At 46.4% G+C, this 15,556-nt stretch overlaps 1 protein-coding gene across 1 annotated transcript in view; it reads left to right on the top strand.

Annotated features, from left to right (window-relative positions):
* The window catches only part of LOC115642209, a 440,558-nt gene that overhangs the window by 405,108 nt on the left and 19,894 nt on the right, over positions 1-15,556 (top strand). Inside the window, exons 4-8 of the mRNA XM_030545694.1 lie at positions 2,209-2,523; positions 3,152-3,469; positions 4,334-4,660; positions 5,126-5,509; positions 10,047-10,171. Coding sequence (XP_030401554.1) covers positions 2,209-2,523; positions 3,152-3,469; positions 4,334-4,660; positions 5,126-5,509; positions 10,047-10,171 — 1,469 coding nt within the window. The remainder of the gene's footprint in view (positions 1-2,208; positions 2,524-3,151; positions 3,470-4,333; positions 4,661-5,125; positions 5,510-10,046; positions 10,172-15,556) is intronic.

The raw sequence follows: 15,556 nt of genomic DNA, 5'->3' as shown, positions 1-15,556 counted from the left end.
AGGGTCCTGGTTCCCGGTGGTACCAGGTCCCCCCTAGCTTGGTCTGTATCAACACCGGGCTGAGTGAGGGGGGTCCTGGTTCCCAGTGGTACCGGATCCCCCCTAGCTGGGTCTGTATCAACACCGGGATGGGTGAGCAGGGTCCTGGTTCCTGGTGGTACCGGATCCCACCTAGCTGGGTCTGTATCAACACCGGGCTGAGTGAGGGGGGTCCTGGTTCCCAGTGGTACCGGATCCCCCCTAGCTGGGTCTGTATCAACACCGGGCTGGGTGAGCAGGGTCCTGGTTCCCGGTGGTACCAGGTCCCCCCTAGCTGGGTCTGTATCAGCACTGGCTGGGTCAGAGGATTCCTCGCGCTACCAGCTGTCCTAGCCCATGCTGTTATTAAGGTTGCAATGTCCCTTTTTGTTCTGTATAATCCTCTGGCTTTGTTGGGCTTAGTCTGAAGAGTTTGGCCTTCTCTCGTTCCCATACCCATCGTCAGTAATTCTGGGCCAGCCCCTGGCAGGACACAATCAGTTCACATCCTGGGTGGCACCAACTCTCCCAGAGAGATCTGTCCCGTTTGGGCTGGGACAGAGCATCCTTCCTTCAACCCATTCCTGGGCTTTGTAGCAGGCTGCTTTGGGGTATATCTAGGTTGTTACCTGCGGCCCCCTTGCCAGACCAATATAAGTCTCCCGGTATAAGAGCTCTGGGGGCTGGTTCGGTTCAAAATTTGGCCAGATCTTGGTCTTCCCCAATCTGAGCTTTTGTTATGGTTTTGCCAGTATTTGGTGATAGGAGGAAGGTGAAGGAGGCAAGAAACAATTGATTTTCTGGGCCACGTCCCCAGTTGGTGTAAATAAGGTGTCCCTTCATTTGAATCAGTGGGGCCAGATTCCCAAGTGGTGTAAACTGGCCAAGGTTTCTGCTTTGTGAGAAGAACAAGAGTGGAGGAAACCTGGTGGGGGAGAGGGAAAAATAGCAAGATGGAAAGGGAAGGAAAGAGGCGAGGAAAGCTCTGCAGAGACATTGCTTAGGCTGGAGGGCACACTCATGTGTTTGTGTTTCTCCAGGAGCTCAGGTTCTCCAAAGGCTTTGGCTCTTGGAAGCAACTGGGCCTCGGTGGGAATTTGTACCGCCCAAACGTGCTGCACTGACCATCTTTTACTGCACGTTTTAAAGCAAGCACGGAGCGGCAAATCTTTAGCTCTTTCCACGGGGTAGCCTGGCTCACGCCTCAGCTCTGCACTGCTCCCAGTGCTATTCATATGGGGAGGTGGCTTTCAGCCAGGTTGACCCTTTGGGCAATGCAGAATGATGCCACTTTTTCAGCAGTGGTGCACCATGGGAAAGTGGGGGGGACAGATGTTTGCACTGGGTGGGTTGGCAGAGAATGACGTTGCTGATTAGGGCTCAGCTGATGCTGAGTGACAAATTCAGGAAAGAGGGACTGATCACAGACATTCAGTGTATGGCTGTTGGGAACCATCCGTTGACTGAGGGGGAGAAGTTGGTGTTGAACATCACTACATTCCTGCAGGACCAGAGAGGCCTTAGAGTCTCACAAGCAAATGAGGATTGAGGCATGTCAAGGGAACTGGGGCCATACACACATGAGGACTAGGCCATATATGCATAAGAGTAAGTATACAAGAGGACTGGGCCATATATATAAGGAACTTGGGGTCCTATGTCTGTATACAAGGGGGAGCTGTGCCATATATACAAGGGGGCTGGGTTCCTGTGTCTGTGTATATGAAGTGATGGGCCATGAGTCTTTATACAGTATGGACCTTGGGCCATATATGACAACTTTTAAATCAAGCTTGGAAGTTCTTCTGTAAGATCTGCTCTACGAATCATTTTGGGACAGTTCTCTGGTTCGTGTGAGACAGGAGGTCAGACTAGATGACCACAATGGTCCCTTCTAGCCTTGGAGTCCATGAATGTTCAGGTACATCAGGTGTTATACGTGCACACAATGGAAGCTAGGACCTTCAAGGTGGGGACTTCACCTCCAGGAGTTTGCCCTTTCCGAGTGACTCATCCCAGGGCTATGTATATCTGAATGTGGGATAACACTTGCTTTTTTCTACCCTTAACCAAGCAGCAATTCTCTTTCTCACATTGAGCAGCTCCCTACATGCCCCATGGTGGTGCTTTAATGTCTCTTCTCTGCCCTTCTCCCACCCAAAACCACCCTTTCATTGTTTTGATTCTCAGCGACCCCAGCTGCCCCATCTCTTTTCCCGCTCTACCCTTCCTGCGAGGCCGACGCGAGCCAAGATCCTGTAGCACTGGGCTGTTTGGCTAAGGACTTCCTTCCGGAAACAATCGATTTCTCCTGGAAAAATAACACAAACACCAGCATCACCGATGGCATCAAGAAATTCCCCTCAATCCTGAATACAGCTGGGACTTATATTGCCACCACTCAGCTATTGGTCACCGCCTCCGAAGCACAAGGAGTTTTCTATTGCACAGCCACATACCCTAGTGGAGAAGAGACAATCAAAGTAAATCATTCTTGTCCGCCTAGTAAGTAGTTTCATTCTCTTCTTCTGGACGATATACACAATCACTCACTACCCAGTGGATAATTGCAGGCCTTTGGACTATAGTATCTAGGTCCTCTGGGGAGAGGCTCATCAGAAAAAAACACTAATAGATATACACATGAGAGAGAGAAGATCCCTATGCTCCTTAGGGACAGGACTCCTGGGTTCTCTCGCAGCTCTGGGAGGGGAGCAGGGTCTAGTAGGTCAGATCAGGACATGAGAGCAAGGACTCGAGTTCTCTTCTCAGTTGTGGTGTTTAATGTTGACCACTTAAATGGCAACAATGTTAGCTCCTTCGTGGCTGGCCATTCTACCAGAAATTCCATGCTTGGGTCTGTGGGGGTGGAGCTTGTGACTGTGGGTGGAGCTTGTGAAGGGGACCCCCCTATCCAGACCGAGCACTGTGCTGTAGTGGAAGGTGGTTTGGGTTGCAGGCCATTCAGCTACTGGCTGGTAGCAGAGCCCATCAGATGTAAAGAAAGAGACTCGGGCTCTGCAGGCCCCATACACACATTGTCAGCTTTGCATATTGTGCATTCTGGGTGCCAAGTTCACATGTGATAATTCTGTTATCCCCACTTCCTTGCTTTTGTCTTGCATGTTAACAGCTACTGAACCCAGTATGACCATCCGCCCCCCAGCCAGAGACCAATTCCTAGAGCCCAATAAAACCTCCACCATCATCTGCAGCGTTAAGAACTTATGCAACCAGGCCGTTACCATGAAGTGGCTGAAGGACGGGGAAGAGGTCAGCTCTGGAATCCACACTGTTGCCCCTGTCTCCAGTGGCTGTAATGGTTACACCCTCATCAGCGAACTGACTGTCTCGGAGGAAGATTGGGACAGCAACAGTGTGTACAGCTGCAAGGTGGAGAGCAATAATTTCAGTGACATAAGGAACACTAGCAAGTGTTTTGAGTGTGGAGGTAAGTCATGACCTTCAGGGGTTCCATCTCTCTCTGGAATGACCATGACCCATCCCCCAGCTCTGCTCGGGGGTGTCCATGTAACCCCCATGCTAAGTGGGTGAGAGTTTTTTCACATGCTCAAAACCCATGTTTGGGGCCAGGTTTTCAAAACAGCTCCTCTCTCACTGAACACTTCTGAAAACTCTGGCCTTAACTCTCCCCAGCGCACCCCTAAACTTCCTTGATTATTCTGAACAGCATAGATCCCCATGAGAGACTGTGGTTAGGGGCATGTCTTAGCGCCTCTGGGCCTCAGTTCCCCATCACTACAATCAGGATAAAAGCATTTCCCTCTCACTGGGATCTTGTGAGGTGCTCAGTTGGTGTGGTAATAGGAGCTAGATGTATACCCCATAGATACATCAATAGATTATTGCTTTCAAATTCGTCCATGTTGTACCAAGCCAGGAACAGCCTCTATAAATTAGCCACACAAGAAAAATTGAAATGAATTAAGCAATGGGGCAACTGGGCATGGGATGAGCCCTCTACAATTAATACAGGGATCTGAGATACAGCCACAGGGGATCCATCGTCCAACAATGAGATACAGCCACCTCTGGGGTGGAGTGCAGGGGCTGTTTAACAGGCTCACAGCAAAGCTGCAGAGCGCTTTGTGGCAGGAAGTGAGGAATTCCTCATGCACATTAAAACTCCCTCCTAACATTAAAATTAAGGGAAGCTTCTGACTCACTGAGTTGATGCCATCTGTTCTGGGTAGGGCCATCTTCTAGGCACTAAGAACAACACAATTATTTTAAAAATTACACAGCCCACTGGTAGTCGAATGAGAATTCTCACCCATCTCTCTTTGCCTCCCAGAAGCTGAGTGTTCCCCTCTTGACATCGACGCCCAGCTAATCCCGCCTAATTTTGCTGATATTTACATCCGCAAATCGGCCATACTGACCTGCAGGGTCACTAACATGCAATCCACGGAGGGGCTCAACGTGACCTGGAAGAGAGAGGATGGCACGGAGCTGGAGACCAGCATCGGAGAACGCAAGGTGCAGAGCAACTGCCATGTCAGCGTGGATGCCACGACCTCCGTGTGCGTGGATGAGTGGGAGAGAGGAGACAAGTACACCTGCGAAGTGATTCATCCAGAGCTCACCTCCCCCCTTAAAAAGAATTTGACCAAACAGCCTGGTAGGTGACCCTCTTCCATCAGCTTGGTTGTGCTCACAGCTGGTCATTACTGACACGGGACCAGATATTTCATGGGGGAGGGGTGTTGAAATACCCATCAGAAGGGAAAAGAATTCTCCATCCTCTAACAGTTTTAAGCTGAGCTTTGCAATGCTGTGTAAGGGCTCTGGGTGTCCAGCTCCCATTAGAAATTAGTTGGAGTTCGATGTCCAATTCGTTAGGGTGACTAGAAAATCCCACCCTTGGTCTGTATCTCAAGCTAATAATTCACCCCCACCACCTCTCAGGCCATGTAACCCTCAAGGATTCCCACCTAAGGGCGGGCCAGTGGTCTATGCAACCCACCATGGCAGAGAAACCCATGTCCACTGCATTAGACCAGGGCCAGGAGCTGTGAGTCCAAGGACCCCTTGGTACAGCGAGGTCACTTGTTCAATCGTTCTCCAACTCTCTCTCTTTCTACAGTAACCAACAGCCACGCTCCGTCAGTCTACATCTTCCCTCCTCCCGCCGAGCAGCTGGCCCTCCGCGAAGCTGCCACCGTCACCTGCCTGGTGAAAAGTTTCAACCCCCCTGACCTCTTCATCAAGTGGCTGAGCAACGGCGAGGAGCTGAACGCCTCCAAGTACATCAGCACCCAGCCCATCCAGGAGTCCAGCCAGCCGCTGCTGTACTTCGCCTACAGCACCCTGCAGATCAGTGAACAGGAGTGGAACGCCGGCAACACCTACACCTGCTTAGTCGGACATGAGAAGCTGCCCCTGCAGGTGACCCAGAGGACCGTGGACAAGTCCACCGGTAAACCAACCTTGGTCAATGTCTCCCTGGTGCTGTCCGACACCAATACCTGCTACTAACCGTCGTGCCGTCCCATCCCTCACTGTGCCTCTCACTCCTCCGACTGCTGTTTGGAAGGGGAGAGGTCACATGGCCCCTCCTATGTGTGTGTAAAATAATGGTGTTTCTGGAATGGAAAATCGTTGGCTGCATATTTTAAAAAAAATGTTAGAAATAAAGTCAATTTTGGGAAAAAAATGGAAACTATTTAAGTCCTTTTCTGGAGAAAATACCATGTGATGTGTCCTCAGAGATGGGGAAGGGTTTCCAAGAGTTCATTGCCCATATGAAATGGAAACTGGGCACTCGTGTTTGCACTGCAGTCATGATTCTCATATCTCTTTCTTTCTGTCTTTCTCTCTCCAGCCCTCGCTCCTCTCACAACCGTCTCCTTGCTAATCTCAGATCTTCCACCTCCCTCTCATGCCCCTGAACACAATTAGCTTGATCCTCAGTTACTTAATTCCTGCTGATTCTTATTGACTTCGGAAGAGAGTGGGGCCAAGGTAGCTTTAAACGCCCTTTCCATTCCCTGCATTCTCCCGGTCTCAGAGCACCCTTGGGGCTGCTCTAACATACTCACTGCTTTCCTATAGGCCCTGGGAAGCAGACAATATACACATCTGATAGCAGTGAGTGCCAGCCAGACTGCACTGGATAAGTACTTCTGCAGAACCCTTACACCAATTCTCCATCTGCCTGGGGGATCCTTTGCTCAGGAAATGCTCTCAGGGAGTTCTTTCTGCCCACTTTAAGGTAACTTTGCAATGCCAAAGTGGTGTAATTCAGAATCAGGCACAGTCTCTGGTATCCAATTCTTTCATGATTATCACACAAGGTGACAAGAAATACTCAGTCTCACATGCAATCTCTGGTGTCATTACACTCACAGTCCAACACATAGGCTCACAAGAAGTATTCCGGTCTCATATATGGTTCTTGTGGCATTCGATGCACTCATGGTCAACACACAGGGTAATCTTGGCAGCTAAAGGTTCTTCAGGCTCGTGGTTTCTCTTGAATGTCTGGTGTCCCAAGAAAATAAAAGATCAGGGACATAAAAACACATAACTGCAATGATGTTGAATATATCACAATATTCTTTCATGCCCACTGGGATCTCCCTTTGAGGTGTTTTGCTGATGCGCACAAATACCGGCACAATTTACTGTTGGAAGACAGGATACTGGGCTAGCTGGACCGTTGGTCTGACCCAGTGTGTCCGTTCTGATGTAACAATCAGGGTTTGTTTATCCATGCCTGGTAGACCTTTCCCTTCAAGTTGCTTTGTAAAGACTTTGTGCATATGTGGCAATGTTTCCATACTTCGGAGCATTGCCTCTGTTCACAATGAATCTTTAGGAGCATTGCACGCACCCAGTAATCGTTTTAGTCACCACTGAAAACCTCTACGATTCACGGCATCTATCGCCTCGTGACTCCAAAGTGTTCCACTGGGCATCATGGCCCCCACCTACTGCCTTTTGTACACTGGGCCCTCAGTCTACTTCTTAACAGGACAGGAGCACAGATCACCAATAAAAAAGAACCACTCTCAAAGCTGGCCCAGATCAGCCACCAAGGTGGGGGGAAATACCCTGCTCACACAAGTTAACAACCCAATGGTGGGCAGCGTCATGAGGCTGGCATCCAGGGAAGGATTTGCAGATACTGCCTACAATATTCATATTAATCTCAAAACACAAGAGTATTTAGTAAAAGAGAGAATAAAGGTGCAAAGGAAAGGCATATGGGGCCTTCAGGCTCTGGGGTACTGACTCTGATCCAACCCCACTTCAGAGGGATTAGCTGGTTCAGGAGTGTCAGAGAATGGCATACAGGGCATTTCCCTTCTAGGAGGTGCCAGCTCTGATTCAGTCCCTAGGGGGCAGGGGGCTGCTGGCTCAGGGCTGCAGGAGATGGGATATGGGGCCTTTCCTCTTTCATGGGCACCAGCTTTAATCCAGCCACATTTGCTAGATCAAGAGGATCAGGGTATGAGCTATGAGGTCTTTTCCTCCTTCATTAACTGGTTCCAATCCCATCCCGGATTAGTAGTGACCCAAAATATTGCCTGTTATGCAGTGAGTGTCAGACCAGTTCTTAGTGCGATAGGTACCATCATCGCATTATATAAGAATTTAGCTAGGTGGCTAATGGGGTGTGTATGGAGACAGATTTTGCAATGGGTTAATGGATAGGCAGATAAATAGACACACACTAGGCAAGGAAGGCTAGATAGAAAAGTACCTGCCAGGCTCACATGAACTGAAGGCCTTGCCCAAGGAAGTTCTCTCTGCTGGCGACAAAGAGTTCTTGTTGGGCGTCTTAATTATCTACTTCCTGCCAATACAAATTTAAAAAGTAGGGATGGTTGAAAAAAATCTGTCTAAATTGCTTTAGGTAGAAATTTAGGGTTTCAGGTCAAATGATATTTTTCACAAAGTTTCTGCTTTCCACAGCAAACTTTGATTTATTTTTTTGTCAAAAATGGAAGGTTCTAAATCCAGAATATTTCGACTCTTAAATGCTTCTTTGGTGCCTCATGGGAGTTGTAGTTTGGGTGCTCCCATTCTCCTCTTTGGGCCAGGCTCCCCAGCTGGATTTCATGTCCCATAATGCACAGTAAGCATGCTTCTCCTGGGATGGACTGCCTCTCCTTGAGAAAAGGCAAGATTGTGGAGTATGCTGGGAGATGTGGTCTGACCAAGGAGCCTGGGCTTTAGACGAGGATGGACAAATAAGACTCCTGAACGACAACTCCGATGAGGCACCATGGTGCCATTTCTAAATTGAAATTGTTCCATTTTTACACGAAACATTTCAGTTTTCAATCCAAACAAATTAAAATTTTTACACTGATTTAAGAAAAAAAATTCTGGCCAACTCAAATAAAAAGTGCCATGAACCCATCAGCATCTGTGACAGATGAAAATCCAACCTTTTCAGAAAGTTCACTTTGCAATATAGCTCCATTTCCTCCACCCCCAGTTCTGGGCTCAGCAGAGTCTTTTCAAAACAAGAGTTGTCCCACAACTACTCATGCTAAAGTCACAGTAAGACACCTCACCGCATCTTGGATACAACTTACATTCACGCAAGTCCCTTCTTTGGTATGAAACGTAAAACCAGATCTCAACCATCCATAGTCATTCAAGATCCCATGTCATTTCCCCCTTATCCAATTTCTATAGCAGGAAAGAGCAGAAATCTGAGATTTCCCATTCACCCAAGAGATTCAGAGAAGCTTCTGATCTGAATCATCAAAACTTTTGAAGTCTATTCATCGTTACTTTCCATGGTTCTCAGTTCAGGAATCAAAAACCTTCATGACTTGGTCTTCTTCAGTCATTACCACCAACTATTCCTCTTCACTGTTGTTCATTCTCCCATATACTCCCTTTGCAGTACGAGCATACAGCCTTTAAAGTAGAAATGTTGGTCAGAATAATGACCATGCTGGTGAAGGGTCAACCAGCGCAAGGACTATGATACATTTGAATACCTCTTATTAGTCCCTCAGAATAGGGCTTTCAGGTTGCACAATCCCCTCTGCATAGAAATTAACATCATCCATTTTCAGTTTGCAACCAAGAACATCCAGAGACGTGCCTGCAGGGAGCAGGTCCTGAGCAATTTATAGGTAGAAATATATTCATATGTAATATTCTGTGATCAGAGAAGAACATGCATATAGACATGTAGGTCCACAAATATCCCCTTCTCTCTCTCTCCTCCACCTTTCAATGCTTCAATTCTATATTTTTTATGGAATAATTTAGCCAAAGATTTCCAAAGAAGCCAAAGGGGCTTGGATGCCCAATTCTCAATTAAAGATAAAAGATTCCCAGGAAATTGGCATCCAAATCCCTCAGGTTGTTTTGAAAAGTCCAGTCTTGAGTTTTTCTGTCTATCGCCAGACACACTCATCTGCTGTTGGTCTGTCTATCCATTCCCCAACTCCAACTCCTCACCCTTGAATTCAGTGCAAACAAAACCCTCTACCTCTTAAAATATTAGCCATCAAAGACACTTCAGAAACAGCCTCTTAAAAGCATGGGGAGAGACTTTCAAAAGACCCTGAGCAGTGTAGGAAATCCCACTCTTTGTCTCTTTCTTCACCCTTGGGACCATGGAGTTTCTTCATTGGATTAGGCTGTTGAGCTGCCAAGTCCAACCTCCCAACTCCCATTGAATCAGATCGGGAGCTCCCCAAGTGGAGTCAATGGGCCAGGTCCCCAACTGGTGTAAACTGGCTGTATCTCCACTGACTACAATGGAGCAATACCAATTTACACCAGCTGAGAATCCAACTCTACGTCTTCCACAGGGAGGGGAAAGCCCTCCATTGAACCTGGCTGATGACTTGTTCTGGGAGGGAACAGAAATGGCTTGACCTCCCCTGATACCAACACCTCCAACCTATCTACTGGAAACTCCACCTAACCCAATTCCCCTCCCAATGTGCCCCTCATAGCAGTACTCAGAGGTTCCATCGGATGATACCACCAATTGGTCCTGACCCTGTGTATGTGTGTGTTGTCCAAAGTTTATCTAGATGGCTTCGTGGATGCCGAAGAGGAAGACTTCTACAACCTCTGGACAACAGCCTCCACTTTTATCATCCTCTTCCTCCTGAGTCTTTTCTACAGCACCACGGTGACACTGATCAAGGTAAAGAGGAGATTTGTTGCTGCAGGAGGGGGAGGAGAGGAGAATGCCCTAGTCTAGACTGTGATGCATCAAGGGGAACGTGCTTGGAAATTGGGGTTGGAGCTTAAGGGAGTTAGAAACCCAATTCCTATTGTTTTTTAATAGGAGTCAGGCGCCAAACTCCCAGCCTGGCAGATGCACTGGGTTGGATGCCTAGTGGACCCAAATGAGATCACAATAGTACATTAGAGAGGAGGTTGGTTGCAATTGGTGGAGAATCCAGCAGGCAGGCAAAGCGAAGAGAGGGATCCAAAATTCCAGCCTCAATGACAACGCCATCAACTGTTGTTCTTATTTAGGTCCCTGTAGTCTCATTGTGATAGGCCCTGCATGCACACATGAGACACCACAGCCCTTGCACCAAAGAGCTTGCCATCTATTTCTAGAGAAGACAAAATTGTTGCCCCCAATTTACAAATGGAGAACTGAGCAATAAAGCAACTTCCTCAAAATCTCACAGAGTTTTTGGCATGGACAGGACTCTTGAATCCAACCCAGTGTCCTAAACATGGTGCCAGCTGACTTCTCTGCTAAACACTGTCAAAGCCAAATTCCAGATGCACCACCATGTAACTGAGGGATTAACTGAGGCTAGAGAGAGACAGAGGTAGTTGGTTTTGGCCAAGGCTGGTCTTTTCAAGGGAGCCTAAAGACAGAGGAATAAAAAATTGGCCTTTAAATTGGCATCTGTTGCTTAGTGCAAGTACATGTAAGCAAACAGTGTGAACAGATGACACTTGTGCCAAAACCCATGTTCATCTCATCAGCTGCAAATCTGCAGCTCCCATCAAAGCCAAGAAGGAAGGTCTTCTCATTGATAAAGAAGACCAGGACTCTGTCGCTCACGGAGCTCTCATCCTGATCTCTAATAGTTAGAGACTAACTTAAACCTAGAAGCATGTGGTTTAATATCCTCTCAAAATTATTATCCACGTTGACTGTAACTCTGCATATTTTTGGTATCCACTTAAATATCCAGTCCAACCTAATCTTTGTGAAGTGCTTAGATACCACAACTAGGCTAGGAAGGCAGCATGGTGTAGTGGCTTGGGGCCAGATTTTCAAAGATATTTTGGTGCCTAAATCCCTTTAAAAATCTGACCTTTGGTCACTGGGCTAGAAGCGTAGACTCCTGGGGTCTACTTTGACCTTGGGCAAATCACATCCACTCTCTGCTACTCTTTCCCCTCCCTCTGGTGTCTGTCCTGTCTATTTAGACTGTAGGCTCTTCAGGGCAGAGATGGCTCTTATTACAGTGCCCAACATAATGGGGTTCTGATCTCAGTTGAGACCTTTTCTTGCTACCATAACATAAATCATTACTAATAGGACAGGCAACATAGACATTGATATATCAGCATCCAGGCAACTGATGGGATCATAGATCTCCAGAGGTTAGGAATAGGATGTTCAAAGATGCCCAAGTGGAATTTTGAAAGAAAAACTTTGTCCAACAACTCAGTATGCAAGGTCAAGTCCAATCTGACACGTGCAAATTCAGGAGTTTGTGCAGAGGTGGAAATTTGGAGGCCTGGATGAAAAACTGGTCTTAAAACATCCAGCTGAGATTTTCAAATCTCCCGAAGTCATTTAGACTTGGAACTGTGTATCCAGATCCCTTAGCCACCTAGAAAAAATCTCAACCTCTGTTTTTCTGTCATCTTCTTCTCGCAAGGGTCCTAGAACCAGATTCTGGACCTCAGGCTGAGTAGTATAAGAACCGGAACAGAATAGAGTACAATAAAATATAACAGAACTGCACTGTGAGGAAATTAATGGGATGGCAAGAAAAATAACTAATTACTCAACATGAATAGGCTGGCAGACTTTGGAATTCAGTGAATGTGACTTGTGTCCTACATAATGGTAATTTTACCATTTCAGGTGAAATAAACCCAACAGCCCAAGATTGTTCCAACCAAAGGAGTCCACGGAAAGCGATTTTCCTGAAGAACCGTTCCAAACTTTGCTCCATTCTGTCACCTGCGTAATTGTTCACCTGCCTGTGGAACATTCTCAGACATCGTCTGAATGTAACTGGACTTTCTGTCTATTGTTTATGCTCTTTCCTCTCCATTTTTAATGCACATTTGGCCAGTTTTTTATTTCTTTCTATCCTGGTAATCTCTGCTTTATGCAAAATGCAATCTCTGCTGGCATAAGAAGTTGCACGTTAATGGATATATGTAATCAAATTGCACAACTTGTTGTTTCCCCAGGCGTTTATACTTCTCATCCTGTACATATTTTTCATGTTGAAATAAAGAGATTTATTATGTTGACATATCAAGAGCTTTCTTGTGGATCCTTATTGCTCCCTGGTACTCCCTATTACGTGTAAGCATTTCACAGTAACAAATAATTGTTTTCTTTGCCCTTACAGCTCACAGAGTTTAAAGCCAGAAGAGACTAGTAGATTATTTAACCTGACCTCTTACAGAGCACAGCCCAGAGAACTTTACCCAGTAATTCATGCAGTGGAAGAAATTATTCTACTCTCTTATCGTAAAAAACCCTATGTGCCCAATACCTTGTGGTTGGACTGGAACTTACCTTTAGGAAGAGACATCCCATCTTGATTTAAAGACTCTAAGTGAAGGAGAATCCATCACCTCCCTTGGGAAGCAGTTCCAATGATTACTTCCTCTCACTGCTAAAAAGTTGCCTTTTATTTCTCCTTTGAATTTTTGCCACGCCTGGATCTTGATACCCCTTTGTCTGCTGGATTAAAGGGTCCATTACGATCAGAGATCTTCACCCAGTTGCCTCTGAAATTTCTCTAAGGGTCCGCTAAATAGACTGGACTCTCTAAGTCTCTCTGCGTAAGGCACGTTTTCCAGACCATATATCTGCACCCAGTACATTAGGGTCTTATCTCCGTTTGGTCCGATAGGTATCATGATACTAGAAGAGAGATGAACAACATCAAAGCAGTTGGTAAATACTTGTAAAATTGCTGACACATTAAATGGGCAAAATTAAAATTACAATGCGATTGTGGGAAATTATCCTTTCAAAGCACTACAGAGTTCTGCAACTGTGGTTTAAAATTCTGTAGTAACACTAACACATGACGCAGTATGTTGAGTTGACATTGCAGGATAAGATAAGATAAGAACCTGTCTCAGGTTCTTAGCTGATGCCAACACCACAATGTCTTTCTCTGGTCTGATCTTTTGCATCATTCAGTCTCAGACGTGATAAACCCAGTCACGGTCCAAGATTAAACAAGGTTCAAGGCTTGGTATGCAGAGACCTCAGCTTGTTTAGTACCATGGTAAATGCACCATTAAAAACCCTTTTTAATCTTTTATGAAAAATACAGAAAAGAAGAAAACCAGGTAAAGCCTGTGAAATGTAATGTGTTAAATCCAGCTTTCATTTTAACAACATCCCTCGTTCCCCTTCATCCAGACAGATTTTAGGAGGAAAAAAGCCCTTGTTTGATGGTCTCTTTAGATGGTATCAGAGATAGTAAAAACTGTTCTTTCGAGGAAAAGAGACGAAATTAGTTGAGATGGGCTGGGGCTGTCGCTGTCGCTGTTGTTGTTAAAATCTGATCCTGTTTCCTAGAAGACAAAGCAAACACACATAAAACGGAAGGGAAATGACCAGCAAAGATAGAAAATGCAGCTTCTGTCTCTGGGGTTGACTTTCACTTGCAACCTCACTGATGGCGAAACACGGGCATAGCACCCGATCTTACCAGCCGCTCCGAGCTATGGCAACCTCGTACCAGCGTAGGGTGTTTAGGGCCTTGCTTTCACTTGGCCCTGCTCTGGTCTGATGACAGTTTTGCAGAATGTGCAGTCGTGGCCAGGTAAGCCAGACTTTTATCAGACAGAAGGAGAAAGAGAGAGAAAAGAAGGCAGAAAAGGAAATTAACTCATTATGGGGGCAGGGGGAGACAAAGTCTCACATCCCAGGTAGTGTCTGGAATTCAACCGGAGCCAGTGGAGGTGGTGGTACCAGCTGGGTCCCTCTCTCTGGTCCACTCTGGTCAGGACATCTCTCAGGATTAGGTTTAGGGACTCCAAAAGAAAGTGTTAGGCAGAATAGCCCAGCCCCTCATTATATTGTCCACTAATTAGGCCTAATTCCCAACATACCCATTTTGGTTCATTGATTTTTGTCTCACACTATTCTCGTTTACAGGCATGATCCTCACAGTCCTTGAGTTATATCAGTGGGTTTTCAGCTTGGACTAATTCAGTCTGTCTCCCTTTCATGCCTTTTCCCGTCCACACTTGTTGTTATAGGTTACTGTGCCCTCTTACGAACATACGCTCACTTTTCACAGTCGAGCGCACAATTAGGATAACTTTGTAGGCCCAATTATCGCAACAAAACCCTGCCCAAGAAAAATGCGGATGCTTCTCCGAATGTTTTCTTGTTTTCTCAAGTCTTTCTCCCTAAAGAGAGTTCTGGATCTCCCGACCAAACATGCCAAGAAATTCCCATTCTGTTCTCCTCTGGATTTCAGAAGTACAAAGGCAGCCATGAAATTGTTTCCAAGCACCTCACAGCAGTCCCTGGCTGGGATTCTAGGGGAATGGGTCTTATATTGTTATTTTTCCAGCTCAATTCACTCCAGAAGGTGAATAACTCACCTTAACTTGAGCAACAGAAGCAAGAAAGATTGAGGAGTGATCTTCTCCTGTCTTCTGACTAACAGGCTTAGCCATTGGCCAGTCCCCTCATGGACAGGCTTAGCCACTGGCCAATGAATCCAGGCTGCAATTTCTACTCTGCTCAATAGCAAGAAAATGGAGACTGCTAGAATTATCACATGGGTATGCCAGTGATGAAGCACAATTAAAAGAGATGGGTGTGACATACAACCGTGCCTTTGCAAGGTAAGACCAGCTCTTTGGTGCAACTGGATTCAGTCACCCCACTCAGTAGAGGCTTACTCGTGTTTGGATTCCACCAGGTGAGACGTAGCTGAGATGCACATGTTGTAATGGTCCGATGGGTCTGCTGGTAGGTAACAGAGCTGGGAGACTGTAACGAGTGAGAGGCAGAAAAAGGATTATTTTATATTAAGACCCTGAGTGTTCAGGTTCTTCTCCAGAAATATGCCTTTAACTTTTCTGCAGAAATAGGCTGGGGAGAGCTCACAGGAACAGGATGTGCAGGGAAAACCCTGGTGTGGAAGGGTGATCCATGCTTAGTGACCTGGATTCAATTCCAACATTTCCTGCCTGACCTTGGGCACACCACTTACCTGACCTATGACTCAGTTCCCCATCTGTAAATGAGGATGATGCTATTCCTCCTACCTCAATGGGGCATGTGAGAGCTTAAAGACAGGAAAGTGTGTGAGGTGCCCAGGTGCAATGGTAA

This window comes from Gopherus evgoodei, unplaced genomic scaffold (assembly GCF_007399415.2).
Source record: "Gopherus evgoodei ecotype Sinaloan lineage unplaced genomic scaffold, rGopEvg1_v1.p scaffold_39_arrow_ctg1, whole genome shotgun sequence".
Taxonomy (NCBI): Eukaryota; Metazoa; Chordata; order Testudines; family Testudinidae; genus Gopherus; species Gopherus evgoodei.
This window is presented reverse-complemented; position numbering and strand designations above follow the sequence as displayed.